This window comes from Phalangium opilio, unplaced genomic scaffold, assembly GCF_054372755.1.
Source record: "Phalangium opilio isolate 3A_F unplaced genomic scaffold, DU_Popi_V2 ptg000031l_1, whole genome shotgun sequence".
NCBI classification, from domain to species: domain Eukaryota; kingdom Metazoa; phylum Arthropoda; class Arachnida; order Opiliones; family Phalangiidae; genus Phalangium; species Phalangium opilio.
The window spans coordinates 15,391,628-15,410,703 of record NW_028324158.1 but is presented as its reverse complement, the minus strand read 5'-3'; the positions used below and the strand labels follow the sequence as shown (position 1 = coordinate 15,410,703).

General features: G+C 41.3%; 2 protein-coding genes across 4 annotated transcripts in view; one reads left to right on the top strand and one right to left on the bottom strand.

Moving 5' to 3' along the window:
• The window catches only part of LOC149690941 (telomerase protein component 1-like), a 33,382-nt gene extending 17,508 nt beyond the window's left edge, over positions 1-15,874 (bottom strand). For all 3 annotated transcript variants that reach the window (XM_089870397.1, XM_089870396.1, XM_089870398.1), the window contains exons 1-11: positions 15,532-15,874; positions 15,367-15,458; positions 15,078-15,304; positions 14,866-15,000; positions 14,637-14,798; positions 14,479-14,575; positions 14,235-14,415; positions 13,904-14,171; positions 13,625-13,806; positions 12,898-13,060; positions 12,553-12,816 (exon numbers count right to left, since the gene is read on the bottom strand). In XM_089870397.1, the coding sequence (XP_089726523.1) occupies positions 12,553-12,816; positions 12,898-13,060; positions 13,625-13,806; positions 13,904-14,171; positions 14,235-14,415; positions 14,479-14,575; positions 14,637-14,798; positions 14,866-15,000; positions 15,078-15,304; positions 15,367-15,458; positions 15,532-15,782 (2,022 nt within the window). In that variant the 5' untranslated portion in view covers positions 15,783-15,874. The remainder of the gene's footprint in view (positions 1-12,552; positions 12,817-12,897; positions 13,061-13,624; positions 13,807-13,903; positions 14,172-14,234; positions 14,416-14,478; positions 14,576-14,636; positions 14,799-14,865; positions 15,001-15,077; positions 15,305-15,366; positions 15,459-15,531) is intronic.
• LOC149690942 (uncharacterized) lies at positions 344-12,551 on the top strand. The gene is made up of 3 exons (XM_089870402.1): positions 344-690; positions 7,503-8,071; positions 8,134-12,551. The coding sequence occupies exons 2-3, from the start codon at positions 7,526-7,528 to the stop codon at positions 11,620-11,622; spliced, it is 4,035 nt and encodes a 1,344-aa protein (XP_089726528.1). The 5' UTR covers positions 344-690; positions 7,503-7,525; the 3' UTR covers positions 11,623-12,551.
• Positions 15,875-19,076: the final 3,202 nt, after the last annotated feature.

The window sequence follows — 19,076 nt, the reverse complement described above, 5'->3', positions numbered from 1 at the left end:
GCACTCCATCCGAAATTTGCAATAATTTCAGAAACCACCTCGAGGGCACACGTTACCCGAAGAAAGGGTCACGTGATACAAAACCCCGGGTTCCCTGACACTGGTCTGGGTCTGGAGAAAAACATTCCCGTACCGACAGAGAGTGAGCGAGGAAGGGAAAAAATTCGAAACTGTAACCTTCGTAGCTGGGAAGGTTGGCAAAACATATCTTTGCCTTTGGCCATTTGTTCAACACTGTCTTGCTTTGCATAATGATAATGGGGGGGGGAAGGGAAAGAAGTTGGGTATCTTCGATTCGCGAGAGAGGAGAGGACTCCTAGACTGGCGAACATTAAGAGAGAGAGATTCGAGGTTTACGTGTATGTATAGCCGCTGGTAAAAACACGGGGAGTTTCATCTCGCAACTGAATACCGGTTTTGAACGGCGCTTCGGCCACGGTTCGACTCGCTAAGTCGAAACAGTTCCTCAATAGACGGCATAGGCTATAGTAGTCGAGCAAGAATATTCCTTCAATTTTCGGCAATCTCGCAAAGTTCAATACAACAGCGTGTGGTGAAGCGAAATAAGTGGTTCCAACAGCGAGCGGCGAGAACCGTCCATGGTTTAATCACGGCGAAATGTTTACGAAATGAATGACGGTGGATAGTGTCCATCAACGGGATTTACAATTCTACTTGTACAAGTAACGGGTAAGCTTAAACTTTTGTCGAACTTTAAAACAGTAGTCTCGAGTCAAAGGTCAATTTGACAAGCGACACTTGGGTCTTATAAGCCGTTAACTTGGCCAGAGTTTTATCGATATTGGGATGCGCGTAATAACGGTACGCGCAAATAAGGAAAGATTTAGTACACCAAGGTCACTCAAAGCTAATTAAAAAAAGTAAATGATAAGAATGTATTGGCTGTTAATGAATCATTCCTAAGAAGGTTCCTCGAAGGACTCTATATTTAGCACAGAATTCTTATTTACATCTAACACGAAAAGAAACGGGAGGTGGTGGTGGTCCACTTCCGGATATAGGAAAGAAAAATAAAGCAAGACTGTAGTAACCTAAAAACATTCCGACGGACGAGCCAGGCCAAAACATGGCGTGGGGGGGGGGGGTTAGTCTCGTTAAGAAAACAATGGTTGAGACGACGGAGACAAAAAGGATTGAGGAAGTCTCAGCGATCCTCCGACCGAATGACTTTTTCAAGTCCAAAACAATCTAATTCCCATCGAGATTTAGCGGATACAAATCTTTCAAAAGATAGCGAGTTCCGTAGCGATAGTCTTACACTTATGGTTTATGTTAACTGCAACGATATTACTTTTGGTTACGATGTTTGTTAAATCGGTTTGTAGGAAATGGCATTTCCGCCGCTGCCTTACACCAGCTCGCGTCGGGTCAACTCGGGAAGCTCCAATTAAATTACTTATATTTTTTGTCGTGAAAATTCATTGGATTGTGGTCAAACCAGTTTCCCCCCGTGTATCAAATTAAGGCGAGAGCGGGAATTCCGAGCTAAATTACGCAACTTCATTCTAACTTAAAGGCCAAGTTAAATTTTCCTATATTTTATTAAGCGAGTGCGGCTTTCAAAACTAAAGACGTCGTGGCGTTAAAAGCCCAAAAACCAATCGGATTAAATGTTTTCTTGAATCGAATGGGCGGGTATTGGGTCCAACTCGAAAAGTTATCCACTTTTAACTTAGTTTCTCACACATTTTAAATATTTCAATTTTATACTTTTCATCCCACGTTTAAATTCTATATAAAATAATTGCGAATGAATTTGGTTTGAAATTTAAATAGGGATCAAGAATGCGGTAATGACGCGATCGAGTTAGGAAAATGACGTGTGTGGGACGAACTAGGCAAGGGTGTGTTCGTTCTATAATCATTTTAATGACAACTCGAAAATTTTAATGCTGTCGAATTAAGGTTTTTACTTGGTAGGGGGGTCACGTGGCCGCTTTCTATGAACCCTTTTTCAATAACTTCTACAAACACGAATGTTCTGCACGCTTCAAAGAAACATCCTAATATGTTAGCGCGAATCTTTCCAAGTCGAACTATAGCTAAGATGTTGGGGCCGCGCGTTGAATGGTACGGATCAGAGCGCGATATTATAATGTATAGCCTCGAATGCGAGCCTCAATTGGCTAAAAACGAAAATAAAAGTTGGTAAACCGTATACGGAAGAAACTTATTTCTATAAGAATGGATATTCGAGATAAAAGGATCTTAAGCTAGCGCCACAAATAATTCAACCAATCGGAACGCACGCTCGCTCCCTCCCTCCCTTCCAATTCGTTATAAACCTTTTAATATATTCTAAATCATTCCGAATAACTATACAAAGGGAGAGTGAAAGCAGCGTGGACTACCACCAATTTCATCAGGCGCTTGCTTCTCCCGTCTGCGAACCGCCAACCAAAACCGCCATTACTTTGAAATAGAAATTAATTAAACTCGTGTATACAGTCTCCCTTTTAAATATCTATTCTTCAATTCATCATCCGGGATTTGTTGTTAATATCGAGGAGTCTTAACATTTCTCGAGCTAGTATAGACTAATGGCACCCCATGTTATTTCCCCGTAGAGCTTAATACAGTCGAAGGCAGAGGGCTGCCATTACCCTATTGGCGGTTCGTCCGACGCGTAGCGTGTTCGCTCAACCTCGCGGTGAGAGTTTCTTGAACTTTGGCGGCCAAAAGAGAGAGATAGGATAGGGTGAAAATGATAATTCTTTATCCCGATCTACCGGTAGATCGAGATGCCGCCGCGCTTAAAAAAAGGCAGCTAATTGATGAAAACATTAAGGACTCTCAAATAATAGACGGCCAACTACCGTATTACGGCCAAACGAGAAAAATATTCAAAGCCGCGGGGACCATTTCGCTTCCACATCTATTCTAGCCAAAGTAGTTTTACCATAGGTTTATAAGACACGTTGTTCCATAAGTATGACACTACCTATTCTTCGTAATACTACGGAGAGAGTTACGGGTCGAGCTAATTCGAGAACGAATTAATTTTCAGTTCCTTACTGAGCCTTTGACAAAATTGACAGCGCCTGACCAGGCGTCGTTTTGCCTCGAATCTATCACCTACGTCACTTCGTGACAAGCTCTCTAGTTGGTAACCCGTGACAAACTTATGATAGAACATATCTTACGAACTTATGGTAGAGTAAGGCGAGCTACATTTAGCTGTATAGCATTTCTTCCCTTTGTAAAAAATGATAACCATAAATGATAACCCTAAATAATCTAGGAAGTATTTAATAATTTGAATTTTAAATAAAATATCAACCCTCGCTTTCTTTCACGTTTGCCAAACGGTAAATTGTCCCTTAAGGGTGTCTAACTAACCTTGTCTGGTTTGAAAGTTCGCGATAAATTCAATTCCAATAATTAAAATAATCCTGGGGGTGCTTCCATATTATAAAGGGGGGGGTCGCTCTTCCAGCCCAGAGCTACAATTTTTCCTATAGGAGAAACTGGTTCCTCTAGCGGTCACGATATAAAGCTGGCAACCCATGCGTGGGCTTTTCCAAATAATGCTTTTTATCTAAAAAAAACTTGTACTTTTTTCTCGTTGATTATTTGGCGTTCCGTGTCTATGGGGCAACGAATAAATATATGCGCCTTTTCTTTTTCATAATTCCTTATCTTGCAAAAAAAGGAACCAGTTTATGAATTTGTATTCGCATGTTAATAATATTTGAAACCGGGGGGGGGAGGGGGGATATTATCATATCTTGGGTCGTAATATAACATTGAAAATTAGGTAGGCGCTAATTAACTCTTCCATGGCCAGAAGACCAAGAATAAAAGTAGTATTTAAGCAACTATATTACGGTATGAGACCAACAGTATCCGTTTAATTATTTTAAGGGTTTCTACGAACCATTCGCGAACTATAATTCCAGTTCTTTGAATTAATTTTCGGCATTGTATTGTAGCGTGCCCCCGGCCCCGCTAGGGTTATATATTGGCTTTGATTTATTATAACAAAATCAGGTCTATCCGAAGTAAGTTCGGCCGGTTAAGGGGGGTGGCGATAATGGCTTTGATAGCTAGCTACTGTTTTACGAGAGGGGATTATAACTTCCTCAAGATTGTCCGTCGAAATCGGCTTTTAATGGAGAAAATTATAAAATTGAGATGAGGAGGGGAATACTTAAGATGGGCTACGCTCTATTTAAGTCGTCCAAAAGCCCAGTTCGGGTTAATCGAGGGCCCCATTCAAACTGAACATTCCCAATCCAAATTAAAAATACCTCCACTACGCGACGCTTCTCTAGAGTAATGGCACCTGCCTGCCTTTGACTGTATTACGCTCTACGACTAGTTAACACATAGTGCCACTACTCCATTAAACTCAATTTTTACGGAGGAAATTTACCTCAGTCGTTGGACTTCTAGTCTTTATAAATTTTCCCAAGTTAATTATCATGGATGGAAAATAAAATTTAAATGCAGCGAGCGACGAATTATTATTTTTTTCTCCGGTGACAGGTAACTGTAAACCCGTACACGCCTTAAATATATTACGGTGGTCGTCAAGTCAAAAAAAAGAAGTGTAGCCGGCCAATTTCTTGATTCAGAAACCGGTTCGTGAATATATACACGCTTCAAATAGTCGGAAAAAGATTTTTTTTCCTTCCGTAGTACTTTTAATGCAGGCGCCCGAGGACGATTATTTTATGAACGGTATTTCTTATTTTTTTCAAGTTCATCCGGTACCATTACGACGCTCTAAGAACGGGCCATCTACTCTGTATAGAAAAGCCAGATTTTCTTTCAGGTTAATTTAAACCCATCTAAGAGCAGGTAGCGTCAGGTCAAGTCCACGCCATTCCAGAAGTGCCTTTCCGAATCTCACGCGCTCTCTAACAAGGTCACTCTGAATAGAGAAGCGACCTTCGGGGTCATCGGGGAAAAACTATAGTAAAATCATCTCGTACTGGCTCTGCCCGACTTTGGAGGAGACCTACTTCACGGGGAACAAGGCCATTAAACCTGGCATTTTAACTTCGAGAGACTAGAATCAATTTAGAACGCTTTTAGTCCGTGATAAGGGATTTCTTTAAACTGGGTTCATACAAACATGGAAACAAATAGATGACAAAAATGACAAGCAACTTTGGGGGCTCGTAACTCTGGTTCTACTAGAGATGCGGGGATGTCCTTTGAGTATGTTATGGTCCAATTTGTGCCCCATCCAAAGATACTAAATACTTAGGGCTACGACAAACAGGGGCCGAGTAATTAGGCGAAATGAACAAAAACATGACATAGGAATAGCATCACACCCAACTTTGGAGGCTCGTAACTCTGGTTCTACTAGAGATACAGGGATGTCCTTTGAGTATGTTATAGTCCAATTTGTCCCCCATCCTACCATACCAAAAGCTTGGGGTTCCGTCAAACAGGTGTCGAGAAATTAAGGAAAATGTTCGTCAACTTATGGTATCGTCTCGCTTATTGTTATTATGTTACTTATGATTTTTAACGCTGAACTTTAAATGCTCATAACTCTTGTTCTACTAGAGATACGGGGATCTCCTTTGGATATGTTATAGTCCTTCGTGCTCCCCATACAAGGGTACTTTAAACTTGAGGCTAGCTCAATATCTTCGTCAACTTATGTTAGTGTCTCACTTATAGTTAGAATGTTACTTATGATTTTTCACCCTAAACTTCGCAGGCTCGTAACTCTGTTTCTACTAGAGATACGGGGATGTCCTTTGAGTATGTTATAGTCCTATTTGCCCCCCATCCAACCATACTAAAGACTTGGGGCTGTAACAATCAGGGGCCGAATAATTAAGCTAAATGTTCGTTAACACTCCCTCCATAGGATACTCCATATAGGGGGGGCTATAAAACTCGGGTTAATCGGTTTTCCGAAATTTGTATGAACCTTGTTTAGTATTTCGGGTCCCGATAAAATTCGGGGGTGAATATTATCCAGCCGCGGGTTCCAAAGTTGACCGTGCTGGGCAAATAAACAAAACATTCTTTCAAATGGACAATGGCTCGATTAAGAGTACACTTTGTACACGTATCTCGTGATAGGGGTGTGTACACGCTGGTGGCATATCTAGGCTGGCTTAACTAACATTTTTAAGTATAGCTGGACCAAAGGGGCTATCCGTCATAAAAAGCAGCCCGCGCTCCCGGCCGGCGGCGGTACCGTTAAAAGTATCTAGAACAAAATTTCAACCTGGCAAAGGTTTTTTTGGCAGCGGCATAAATTATGATCGAGACAAACCGTTCTTTCTGCGAAAATCAAGTCTATAATCTCGGATATAAATTGGAATTCCACTTTTTCATTTAATCTTAAACGTAACCAGTTTGATTGGTGGAATTTTGAAAGGCCCCCTCTTTTTCTTTACGCAAGTTACTTAAGCGCACGCCCAGTTTGGGGAAATTTTTCTGAATCCTTTCGCGAGTTTAAATTGCTTATTCGAAAATTAGTTTTTATCTAGATATTATTTTAAAAGGGTCGAACGAAAAAATTAAATCGTAGTCACGAACTGGAAGAAAGTAAAGCCCGGATTAATATTATTATTAATTTAAAGTCGCTGTTTGATTAAATGTTTCAATGCCTTTGGCGAAAAAAGAATTACGAATGCCAATTAATTCAAGGATTAATTAATTCAGTTGACGTTAAATTAAATTTTTCTCACCAACGAATTGATTTCAATAGGAACTTATTTCCGCAACGAGCGTTAATTATTTATCCCCAAATAGCGGTCAAGTTATAAAATTGAAAGGGCTATTGGGTTAGAAGGAGAAACTCGATATCGGTTCTGTGAAGCGAAACGCCAAAATCCAATCCATTCACTTTAAAGGCTAGTTCTCACTTGGCAAATAGTCGCGACGAATTAATTTTTCGCGTGGCGAAAAAAAAGGCGATATTTTAGTCGCTGGGGGAGTAGTTCTCATTGGGCGCGAAATTTTAAAAACGCTTCAGCCGGACGAGCGCTACTTTATGCATCTTAAGCCTAAAAATTCAAACTTGTATTCAACTTAATAATGAACCAAGTTATTTTCTTGTCCTTAAAGAATTTTTTGACACATTCATATTTATCTAATAGAAACATAATCAATTTTAGCTAGCGTACGTATTTCACTCTTAAAAAATTAAATTTGAAGCATGAAAACTTGTCTAAGCTTACCTCTGTTATTTTCATAGAGATCAGAACATTTATATTAGAACTCATTGGTTATTATACACCAAGTGACCAAGGCTTAAAATTGGCGACGTAGCACACTCCCCCTTCCCATTACTTGAACCTGATTGGCTGAAGTCTTTTTTCGCCGAGCGTTTAGCGAAAAAAAATAGAACAGTCGCTTTGGGACTCTTTGGGGCGATTTTGACGGCGACTAGAAGAAAATTCGCTCATTTTAGTCGCGGGTATGAAGTCGCGTGGCGAAAAATGCATTTTTTCGCCAAGTGAGAACCAGGCTTAACGCTTCAAAAATATACTTCCTCGTTTCAGATTGATCTACGAGAAAGAGAAAGATGAGGAGGGGAATCGCTAAGCGTGTCCTAACGAGGCATCTCATCCTATTGGCAACCTTAGTCAGCTACAGCCAAGCGCAATTGACGGGAGCCGCCTATCCGTGCAAGGAGAGATACCGTAACGTCAATCTTCCCTGTCAGTGCGTGGACGACGAGGAAAACGGGACGGCCGTCAATTGCGATAATGTCGCCTTCTTCGGCGACTTCCCACTCCTCCCATTTCAACAACGGGTCTTCAAGTTCAGTCAACGGAACGCCGGCGTTCAGAACTTGGAGGCCCAACTTTTCACGGCCAGCCAAGTACCTTTGAGGAACGTCGACTTCTCCGATAACTTGTTGAGGAGACTGACCGAGAGAGTCTTCGACGGAATCGAAGGAACCGTCGAGGAAATTAATCTGGCCAATAATCAACTCGGGGATCAATTGAACCCCATCTTCTCGACGGCCGAGTTTCAGAAATTGTCCAGATTACGTCGACTTGATTTATCGGTCAACGGATTAAGGGCTTTGGATTCCAATATCTTCGAAGGATTGCGACATTTAACAGTAAGGCATAACTCTAGTATAAAGGCGCGAGATACACTAATAACACTCCCCAATCAAAACAGGACCTGAATCTGCGAGGGAACGAATTGGACCACGTGCCGTCGGACGGTCTTCGTAAGTTGCCGTCCTTGCAATCGCTCCACCTTCAAGACAATCAAATCTCGCATTTGGCCGTCACTCACTTCCCGGACCACCCGAACCTGGTCTTTTTGAACCTGAGCTCCAATTCCATCGAGGTCGTCGGAGACAACGCCTTCGACGGTCTGCCCTCCCTTCAGAGACTGATCCTGTCGCGGAACCGCGTCAGCCAAGTCAACCAAGCCGCCTTTCAAGGTTCCGTTCATCTACAAGAGCTGGACTTGTCCAACAACTTCCTAACCCAAGTGCCGGTTATGGCCTTGGAACGTCTGGAAGTTCTGCGAAAACTAAACCTGAACTCGAACAAAATTCGCTCCTTGGAGGGTGCCAGTTTCAGTATCATTATAAACTTGGAAGAATTGGACTTGAGTCGAAACGGCATCAGCAAGATACCCTCGAGTACCTTCTTGGGTGCCAGGACCATCAAGGAATTGCGTTTAGACTACAATAACTTGCGCAAACTCAACCCGGACTCATTTTACAGTCTGGAGAATTTGGAAGCCATTTCGTTGGCCGATAACCAAATACTGGCCTTTCCTTCCGACGTCTTTGACCAACTTAAAAAATTGCTCAAGGTCAACATGGATTATAACCGAATCGCCGCCATATCTTCGACAATTTTGGAAAGCATTCAACAAGTGGAAGAGCTATCCCTATCCTTCAACTTAATTCGGGACATTCCCGACGGCTGCTTCCAAAATTTTAAAAAGTTGGCCCTTTTGAACTTGTACGGAAACAAAATTAAGGAGATTTCCGTCTCTAAACTGTCCGGAATCGAGGGATCCATTTTGGTACTCGATCTTGGAAATAACAATCTAAAGGAGTTGCCGCGCTTGTCTTTCCCTCAGTTACAAATCGCCAGTTTCGCCGCAAACGAGATTCCCGATCTGACCGGCTACGTTTTTGAACTAATGCCCGAACTGAGATACTTGAACTTAAGTCACAATCAAATCGCTGAAATCGAAGCGGGGACCTTCGATTCCCTTCAACGTTTAAAAGTCCTGGATTTATCCGGAAACAAGATCGAAGCCATTCGAGCCAACACCTTCTCCAACTTTTCGTTGGACACGATTTATTTGCAAAACAACTTGCTGAACGAACTCGGGCCGAGAAGTTTCTTCAAAATGGCTTCGCTGGAAAAACTGGATCTGAGCGGAAACAAGTTAACGACGATCAAAAACGCCGCCTTCGATCAACTACCGAATTTGAAGAGTCTCTGGTTGAACAACAACATGTTGTCCTCCATCAAGGGGGATATGTTCAGCGGGAAAACCAGTTTGGAATCCTTGGACTTGAGCAACAACCATATCACGTACTTGTACCCCAATTCCTTCACGGTCCACCCGTCCCTGAGCAAGATCAGCTTGGCTTCCAACAAGCTGACGTTCTTCCCGAGTGAAATTATCCGCGGAGTGTCTTCCCTGCAAACGATCGACTTGCGAAAGAATCGTCTGCAGTCGCTGGAAGACGCCGATTTCGCCAATATGCCAACTCTGAGGGAGTTGTACTTACAGGATAATATGATTGGCAAGATCGGAGATAGTACCTTCCAAAATTCCACTCAATTACACTACGTAGATTTGAGCAACAACAACGTCTCGGCCTTACAAGAAAAGACGTTCCACGGCGTCAGTAGACTGACCTTGGACCTGAGTCGAAACAATTTATCTAGCCTGCCGGGGGATATCTTTAGCAGGATTCACGTCTTTAAACTCGAGGGAATTAACATGGCCGACAACGAATTTCGCGAGTTCCCAACGGCGGCTTTGAAGAAGCAATTTTCTTTCCTGGAACGCGTTGATTTGTCCAACAACAAGATCCGCGATCTCCCTTCAAACGCCGACGCCCTGGTTAACGTCAAACAACTAGATCTATCCAATAACCCATTGTCGTACGAGGCCCACTTAGTCCTACTGTCGGAACCCAAAAGCATCCGTCGGCTGAACATCGCCCGAACCGGTCTACAATTCCTACCCCTGATCGAGAGTCCATTCCTGAAAGAGCTGAACGTATCCAAGAACGAAATTGCCACGGTGGAGAAAGACGCTTTTCAGAAAACGGGTTACATCAAAACCCTGGACTTATCCGACAATAAAATTAAGAGCGTCAAATTCAATCAACCGCAACCGTGGTTACAATTACCCCTACTGAGACACTTGGATATCTCGGGTAACCCTTTAACCAGTATCTTAGGAGGCGACTTTGACCTGGTACCCAACTTGGAAAGTTTGAACATCGCCAATTTACTGGACTTGAGTCGTTTAGACTGCGAGGCCATTTTCAGTTTGAAGAAGTTGAACCGACTCAAATTTCACAGCTACGATAACTTGAACTACTTGGATACGAAAGACTGTTTACAACACGCCAAGTCTTTGGAGGCTTTAGAAACGGAAATTCGCGATCCCCAATTAACGGATCAATTGCAGGACATATATTCGCCGAGGCTTAATAAACTATCCTTAACCGGACGCTCGCTCAGAAGTTTGTCCTCGGGGGCCTTTGCCGGATTACAAAACTCGGATTTATCCATCGATTTAAAGAACACGAGTATTTCCATCCTACCCATGACGGTATTCTTGCCCCTCCCTTTGTCCTCCAAGATCAAACTTAACGTCTCGGGGAGCGAAATTACCAACATCAACCCCCAACTACTTCAAACGTTAAACAGCAAACAAAGCTCCATCAAGGTCAACGGATTCGAAGACAATCCAATCTCGTGCGATTGTAATTTGCAACCATTTTGGACTTGGTTACAAGAGAAAATGTCTTTGAACCCGAATCGAGAAAACTCCGAGGGTATTTACGCGGTGTCCTGCCACTACCCGCCGCATTTAAAGGGTAAAAAGGTCTTAAGCCTAACTCAAAGCGAGTTAGTCTGCGACGAGCGCGCCTACACGAGTACCACGACCTACGTCCCAACCACGACCAGACGCCGACCACCGAGCACCCGCGAGGAACCGGACATAATATTCGAAGCGCCCTCGACCAGTCCTCGACCGATTAAAAAGGCCATCCCGGCCTCGGCGGTCAACGGGAAGAGCACCCTGACCAAAGTGGACACGATGATCATCGGGATCGTGGCGGGCGTCGTGGCTTTCGTTTGCATCTTAATCATAATCATCTGCGTCATCCGCTTAAGGAGGGCCCGACCTCATTACACGGCGGGACCTCTGGCGGGTCCGTTGGCGCTGAGGGCGCAAGGGACGTGCACTTGTTTGAAACCGCCAAACCACCCGTGTTCTTGCTACCCTCCCTCCAATCAAAACTTTCACCCTCAAGCCTTTTCCTATTCGACGATGGGTCGCCAAAAAATCATGCCCCCGCATTTGGCCTATCGCACCATGGGAAGGCCGCACCATTTGAAAAATACCCCTTACTACGTCACGTATCCCGACAGTGACGAAAACAGATAAGTGGACTCGCGAGTACAATTACAAAAGACAAATACCAGATTGGTAATAGTTCGTTACTTTCGCGCGTTATCGTTACGATTGACGGAGAACTACATGGTGACGTCGATAAGGTGCCGCGCTCAGAAATATATTTGTCATCAATGGCGCATTTTGATGACAGTGCCAATTAATTAAAGTCCGTACCAGAGAGAATTTAGAAGGGGAGTGGAAGGGGTGGTTTGGAATGTAGCGCAACGTCGTCTGCTAAACGTTATCTAGGCAGGTCGATTTCCGGTATGATGCGTTTGTAATAGATAGATTTTAGAACACGTGACTGGAAACTCGCCTACCCCAAAAAGCTCAACGCGACATCTTGTTTGGGCGTCATCACGTTTAATAGAGTCAAAGGGGGGGGGCCTTCCACTCCCCTTCTAAATTCTCTCTGTCCGTACACTGATGACGCGAGTCGTTCAGCGTTATTTATAAAGTTAGTATTACGCCATACGACATCGTATTAAATATTTAAATATAAACATTGTTTTAAATGTCATGGTTATTTAGACGCGTATTTCAAAACAAGACGCGTATCAACAGACTTAAAACCTTAATTAAATTAAACTAATTCTAAATTTAAATAGAGATTGTATAAGACTTTCGCTAAACAATTTTGGGGTCTAAACGTTAAATTCTAGCAATTTTTTTCATAAAAAGCAAAGGGCTAATCAAATGGAAACGTATGATACAGTTCCTAATGACCCCACGTGACAGCTCAAAAAAACAGCTCATAACTTTCGAGTTTACGTCACAAATATTACTTTGACAGACTGCATTTGTAAATAACAATATTGTCTTCGTATTCCCCATAAAAAATGTACGCCCCCCCCCCTCCTCTAAATCCCCCAAAAAACAAAATAAATCCCGCCACCAATAAAAATATATTTTGGTACTGACCGGTTGTTGATTGGTCCATTCCACTTGTAGATAAGATTCCAACATGGAAACGTGTTCGTGCTCCATAAAGGCCTTCAGACTGTCAGAGGTGACGTCACGGTTGACGTATTGCGACGATAACCGACGAACTTCTTCCAAAATGGAACCATCTTTTCCAGGTTTAACATCGTCGTAGGAAGTGGCGTTGTACTTGGTCACTTTCAGGTCGCAATGTTCGCAGGCGGATAAACACATCAGGGACAAAAGCAAATTTTGGTTCACCAACTAAAATTAATTAATCAATTAATTAATTAATGCCGAAATTAGAATTAAATTTAATTTAATTCTAATTAAAATTGAGTGTACCTTAAAGGCGTTAGTTTCATTGGCAGAAACGCAAGACAAGAGATCGCAAATGACGAGAGTTCTCCCTGGAATTGGATCCAAATTGTGTTCAACCGAGATTTGCATGGCTTTTTCCAGCGATTTTTTGTACAGAGCAATTTTCTCAGCGTCAACATTATCACACCTGAAACGAGAACGAGAAGAATATTAATTAAAGAATTAATTAAGTTAGGCTTAGCAAAGAAGAAGTGAAGTGGGCGGGAAAAGATTAAGTTAGGCTTAGCATAGAAGTGAAGCACTGGGTAAAAGATTACGTTAGGCTTAGCAAAAAAGTGTAGTTAGGCTTAGTGGGCAAAAGATTACGTTAGGCTTAGCAAAAAAGTGAAGTTACGAAAAGATTATGTTAGGCTTAGCAAAGAAGTGAAGTTAGGCTTAGTGGGCAAAAGATTACGTTAGGCTTAGTAAAGAAGTGAAGTTAGGCTTAGTGGGTAAAAGATTACGTTAGGCTTAGTAAAGAAGTGAAGTTAGGCTTAGTGGGCAAAAGATTACGTTAGGCTTAGTAAAGAAGTGAAGTTAGGCTTAGTGGGCAAAAGATTACGTTAGGCTTAGTAAAGAAGTGAAGTTAGGCTTAGTGGGTAAAAGATTATGTTAGGCTTAGCAAAGAAGTGAAGTGAAGCACTGGGTAAAAGATTAAGTTAGGCTTAGCAAAGAAGAAGGGAAGTCTGCGGGAAAAGATTGAATTGCTTACTTATTTTTCAATTTTTTAATGACGATCCTTCTTCTGATGGCTTCTTCGTCTTTCTCTCCCTTTTTGCTTCTAAAAACCAGTTCATCTCTTTGATTTTTGTGAACTATGTCTTCCAATGTGCTGATGGTTTCGTAAGCATTGTAGAAACTCAAAGGAAATTGACGGCTACTCATCACTGCTTTCTATAAAGTCAAAAAAAAAATAATTAAAATTAATTTCAAAGTTTAAAACTGAACTTTAATTTTAAATTTTAAGGAAGATTAAAATAAGGGGCCAAACCTTATTTGAAATCTTGTTCAAAACCAATTGGTGATGTTTCTCGGAAACATTAGTTAAGATGATGTTCCTGAGATTACGTAACATGGCCATATAGGGGAGTTTCTTTTCATCCAATAGTTTTTGCCAAACTTTGGCTTTGTTTCCCTTTTCGGCCAATTGCGTCTCCCAGGTGACGGGCACTTCCAGTTTCATCCTTTTGCCCGCCCTCTCAGGATCCCAAACACCCGATAAACCACTTTGACGGAACTTCTCAGGATCCTCGGGATAACTAATAATCAAAAAGAGTGTTAAAATGCTGTTAAAAGTTAATAAAAATGTTAAATGCACACACTTTTTTCCGAGTAAACACATAACGGGTTCGTGTGGTTTGGAAATGTGCAATAATCGAATCATTCTTTTCAAAGTAAAGACGTGTTTCTCTTCAATTTGATCAACGTTGTCGGAAACAACTTCATCTTCATTCTCATCTGCTTTATCAGATTTTCTCTTTCTTTTTCGTTTATTATACTTTGCTAAAGTAATTAATGATGAAAATTAATTTAATTTCACTTAATTAAACTTAATTCTTCGTTTACCTAATTGATATTCGTCAAAATCTTCAAATTTCTCAAGCATAACTTTTCTGAGTGTCGATGGAATGGAATTTCTTTGCACTTCTTTTCCCTCAACATTCTAATCAAGATTAAATCTTAATTAATTAGTTAATTACTAGTTTAAGGGATGATTTAATTACCTGATACAATTCGGCGACTTCTAACCAATCAGAGGGCAACCTGATTGTCTTTTGGAAATACTTTCTAAGGTAAATCCGGCACTTTTTGGAATTAGCGGAGTAAGCCAATAAAAAATTGGTTGTACTTCTGATATTTAAGTCTTGTCGAGCGTACAAAGCCACCTGCACATTCATTTTATCATTAGACCTAAGTTTATTATCAAATTTATAATTAGGATTAATTAATTACCTTTAAAATAAATTCAGGATCAAAAGTTTCAACTTTGGCCGCTAACTGTTCTAGGTTTTCTTTGGTAGCGTCATATTGGTTTTTAAAATTAGGGGAATTGACCAATGAGGTACAAACGGCCGTTAAAAACTCTATCTAAGTGGAACAAAAAGCGGATTTAATTACATTAATTAATTAAGAAGTAGGTTTAAAGGGTTAAAATGGGTACCCACCTTATGAGAAGTTTGAACTTGCTTAAGGTTCTTGATGTCTTCGTAGACATCTAATTCCACATTCCCAAAGAATCCCTCTTCATTTTCATTGATATCTGGCAATGAATCAAACTGATAGGCTGGCAATTCATTATCGTTAATGGGTAAAACGATCGCGTCCCTCGTGGAAAGAGCCAACTCAGTTTTAGGATCGAGTTTGAGAACTTTGCTCTCAGGTTTAAGACTCCCTGCATCAATAAATGGGGTAATTTAAGCAATTATTTTGGTAATTTAGCAATTTAATTGTTACCATTATCAAGCAGGGTATTCCTAACGGACGTCAGTTTCGTCAAACGTCCCAAATCCGCTGCGTAAACGTCTTTAGATTTCAAATGGATGTTTCTGTAACGGGAACCGGGTTATAACTTCCAAGCTGCAGATGAGAAAATTAACAAAATATTATCGTAAACCTTACTCTAAAGCTCTTTTAGGAGGCCTGGATATTGGTTTATTATATAATAAAGGAATGTCATTGCCTATTAAATTAGATTTAAGTGTGGAAGTTAAATTAACGGAAAAAGGAGGCGTGTTTGAACATGACAGAGAAAGCGTGGACGACCAAGGCTTAGCTTTTGATAGCCTACTTTCATCATTTTCGCTAAGAATTTTATTCTCAGTCGATACAAATTTGTAATTATCACTTAATAGATATTTGTTAGTGATCATTTTCACTTTTTAAAAGGTTTAAGCCCATCAACTTTCATCAATAATTATGATAAAACCCTCGTATTAAACCGGCAAGTGATTCAACCTTACGTCAGCTGGCTGAAGATTGACGTCACAAAGTATTGCGCAATTTTTTAAAGGGCAAGAAAAAACACGTGGGTGACGTGGCACTGGCTACGATCAAAAGGGGCGGATACCGTTACGAGTGCCAGTTCCGGGTGGTGTAAAGGTCAAATCTGGGAATTAAATTATCTGGCCGACCTAATAGGCCTAACTGGGGTGAAGAAATAGACTCGGCGTGGATCTAAATTGGCTTTTGATTGAGATTGGAGCGAAAGATTTATAGAAAGAAAAGAGATAAGAAAAAAATAAACCATTCTGACAAAACTGTTCTTTCCTATCTGGAGATTTACAATCTGTTAAACTTTTATAAGGCAATAAAGTAAGGATGGGGGAAGCTGCAAAAACCGGGTCACTCCTTTAGCTTCGTATTCATTGTCTCTAATAAACCCGACACACCGCCCAAAGATAAAAAGTGGTGGAAACCCAAAGAAATTCGTTCAGTCTTCGAAGAAAAAAGAAGATAAAGACAATTACTTTTCTTCTCTTCTCTAGAGGCACCCCTCACACTCCAGCCTGGCATGTTCGCGATCACCCGATGAATAAAATAAAATAGTACACTACATTTTGTAGCGTGTGACGTTACGCGTAGGGTATCCCGCCTTCTTCTCAATTACGTCACTGTCCCGGGATAGTTCCGTTGGTGGAAGATGATTCATTTCATCTATTTCCTTTCTATCAGTTCTCCCAAAATATGGTATTCCTTAAACAGAATCATTACTTTCAATATCTACTGTAGTCTGTAGATATACTCTTTGAGGGGCTTAGCTTTCTTAGTTTCCAAAAACCACAAATTGGGGCACTAAAAACATACTTTCTGATTAGGGTTTAATGATTAATTAGAAACCTTTAGATTAATTTCATTTTGGGCCCCTCAAGGGAACGACCAAAGGGCGAGCCAATTCTTAACATTCTCCCAAAGAAGGGATATAAGGTCCCTTTTTAATTTTACACGGAATTATTCCGTTTAAAATTTAAGAAACGGCACCAAAACCCCTGTCCCTGTCCCGGACGCGTCCGCGAAACGAACGCTTACGATGAGAGAGAGAGGGAAACCGGTCGCGTCCGCGAAACGTACGCTTACGATGAGAGAGAGAGATCGCTAGCGTACGCGGTGGCGATACGAAGCTCCGCGTAGAGAGAGAACTGCCTGCCTGGTATATTAGTGAGAGGGGGAAGAGGGAGAGGGGGCATCCCGCTCGGAGAGAGAGGAAAGAAAGGTAGTTTAAATCTCGCGGGCTTTTTTGAGGGAAGGGAAACAAGATGATAATTTTCTTGCACTACTGCACTTTGTGCGCGTGATACATCAGAGATTATGCTGGATGGTTAGGTTAGGTTTCGTAAAATAGAGGGGACGCTTTACGGTCATAGTGATTTCTGGTTTAGGGGATCCAGGATTTAATATTATTTGAAATGTGACGTTATTAGAAATTAAAGGGATACACGATTGTGTTTCAGAAATGTTTTTAGTTGTACGATTTATTGGAGATCAACTATACGGGGGGGGGGGGTCACGTGAGCCGTGTAAAATTACTATTAAGGCCCAGCCCTTGGGCCATCTTGTTTCCGTGAGCTTGGGTAATAAATTCCAGGCACATCGAAACCAACCGATGACTCGGGGCCCTGGGCCAAAAAAAGAACAGAAAGAAAAGGTTGGACCCCTATTAGCCGGGGCCGTGCTCTTATATCCCAGGGGTAACATTTAGCATTAGCGTGGGGGGTACAGGGTTGGGGGGTGCCGTAGGGACAAGGGGTTTTCAGATAAGAGCTAAAAAAGCGCTGTTTCTCAAAGTCCCCGGTGAAAGACTAAAGCTATCCTAGTTTTTTAATCCCTTTCACCGAGGGACAAGAAAAAAGATAAAGAAACGTTTTTCATTTGGTTCGTGTAAAAACCCTTCCCCCACGAGGCTTAACTCCGATTAAATTAATGTACGTACCTACTAGGCTTGGTAAATGTCGCCGCCATTTTTAGAATCAATTGATTTGATTTAATTATTCGAGAGAAGTAAACTTACAGGGGCAAAGACACCTACGGGTGATACCGTCGTGTATATAAGTGATGTCATAAGTTTATAAGATATGTTCCATAAGTGTGTCACTCGATCGTTAATGAGAGCTTGTCATGAAGTGACGTAGATGAAACGTCATAGATTTGAGGTAAAGTAAAGACGCCTACTGAAGCCCTGTCAAAGGCTTAGTATAGACTAAAGAGGAGGATGGACTGCAAAACCGAGTGTAGTCAATTCTCACGTCGTTCTTTAACTAGCTCTCATTAAGCCTCTAACATTAAGAAGTATAGGTAATGACATACTTATGGAACATATCTTATGGTGATACGTATATATCATATTTTTCTTCATAAAGTAGGCGTGACTCGTTAAGCCTAAATGTATTTCGTATTATTTTAAAATCGAATCTGTAAATCTAATAACGACCTTTTCCTTTTGGCTATTACGATGATCGGTGGCACGAAAGCTCCCAATTCTTTCTTTTCTGGGAATTTTGCGTAGATCGATTTACTTACTAAAAGGGGTTTCACCCCCCTCACCCCTTCCCCCAAACAGGGGAAAACAATGCAAATTAAATTGAAAACCCCCACTACCCTTTGCAAAAACAGTAAAATAACATCCAGGGGACTTTTGATCCAATGGAAAGACCGTTAAACTTCGTCCTAAGAAGTTAAAAACGCCTAAAAATATTGCATTATTTTCCAAGCTGCTTAGTCCCCACTCACCCCCCCCTCGTTTATTTTGCGAGGAAAAATTTTGCCAGCTAGCTTTAAGTATATATAAGATATCGAGGGGGTAGATACTCTAAAATTCATGAGATGGTGAAGCGGCGTTGGGAGGAATCAATATTCCGGAGTATCTTACCCCTCCATTTCCAATAATCATTTTTAACAATAAGATTTGGTGGCTCATAACTCTGTTTCTACTAGAGATACGGGGATGCCCTTTGAGTATATTTTATAGTTCAATTTGTCCCCCATCCAACCATACTAAAAACGTAGGGCTACGACAAACAGGGGCCAAGTAATTAAGCAAAACGTAAACAATCAAACCCCTCCATAGGAATAGCATTAGACCCAACTTTGCAGGCTCGTAACTCTGTTTCTACTAGAGATACGAGGATGTCCTTTGGATATGTTATAGTGCAATTTGTCCCCCATCCAAC

Coding starts and splice junctions, on each gene's coding strand:
- LOC149690942 (XM_089870402.1), top strand. CDS start 7,526: ATGAGGAGGGGAATCGCTAAGCGTGTCCTAACGAGGCATCTCATCCTA. Junction 8,072..8,133: donor AAGGATTGCGACATTTAACA/GTAAGGCATAAC, acceptor CAATCAAAACAG/GACCTGAATCTGCGAGGGAA.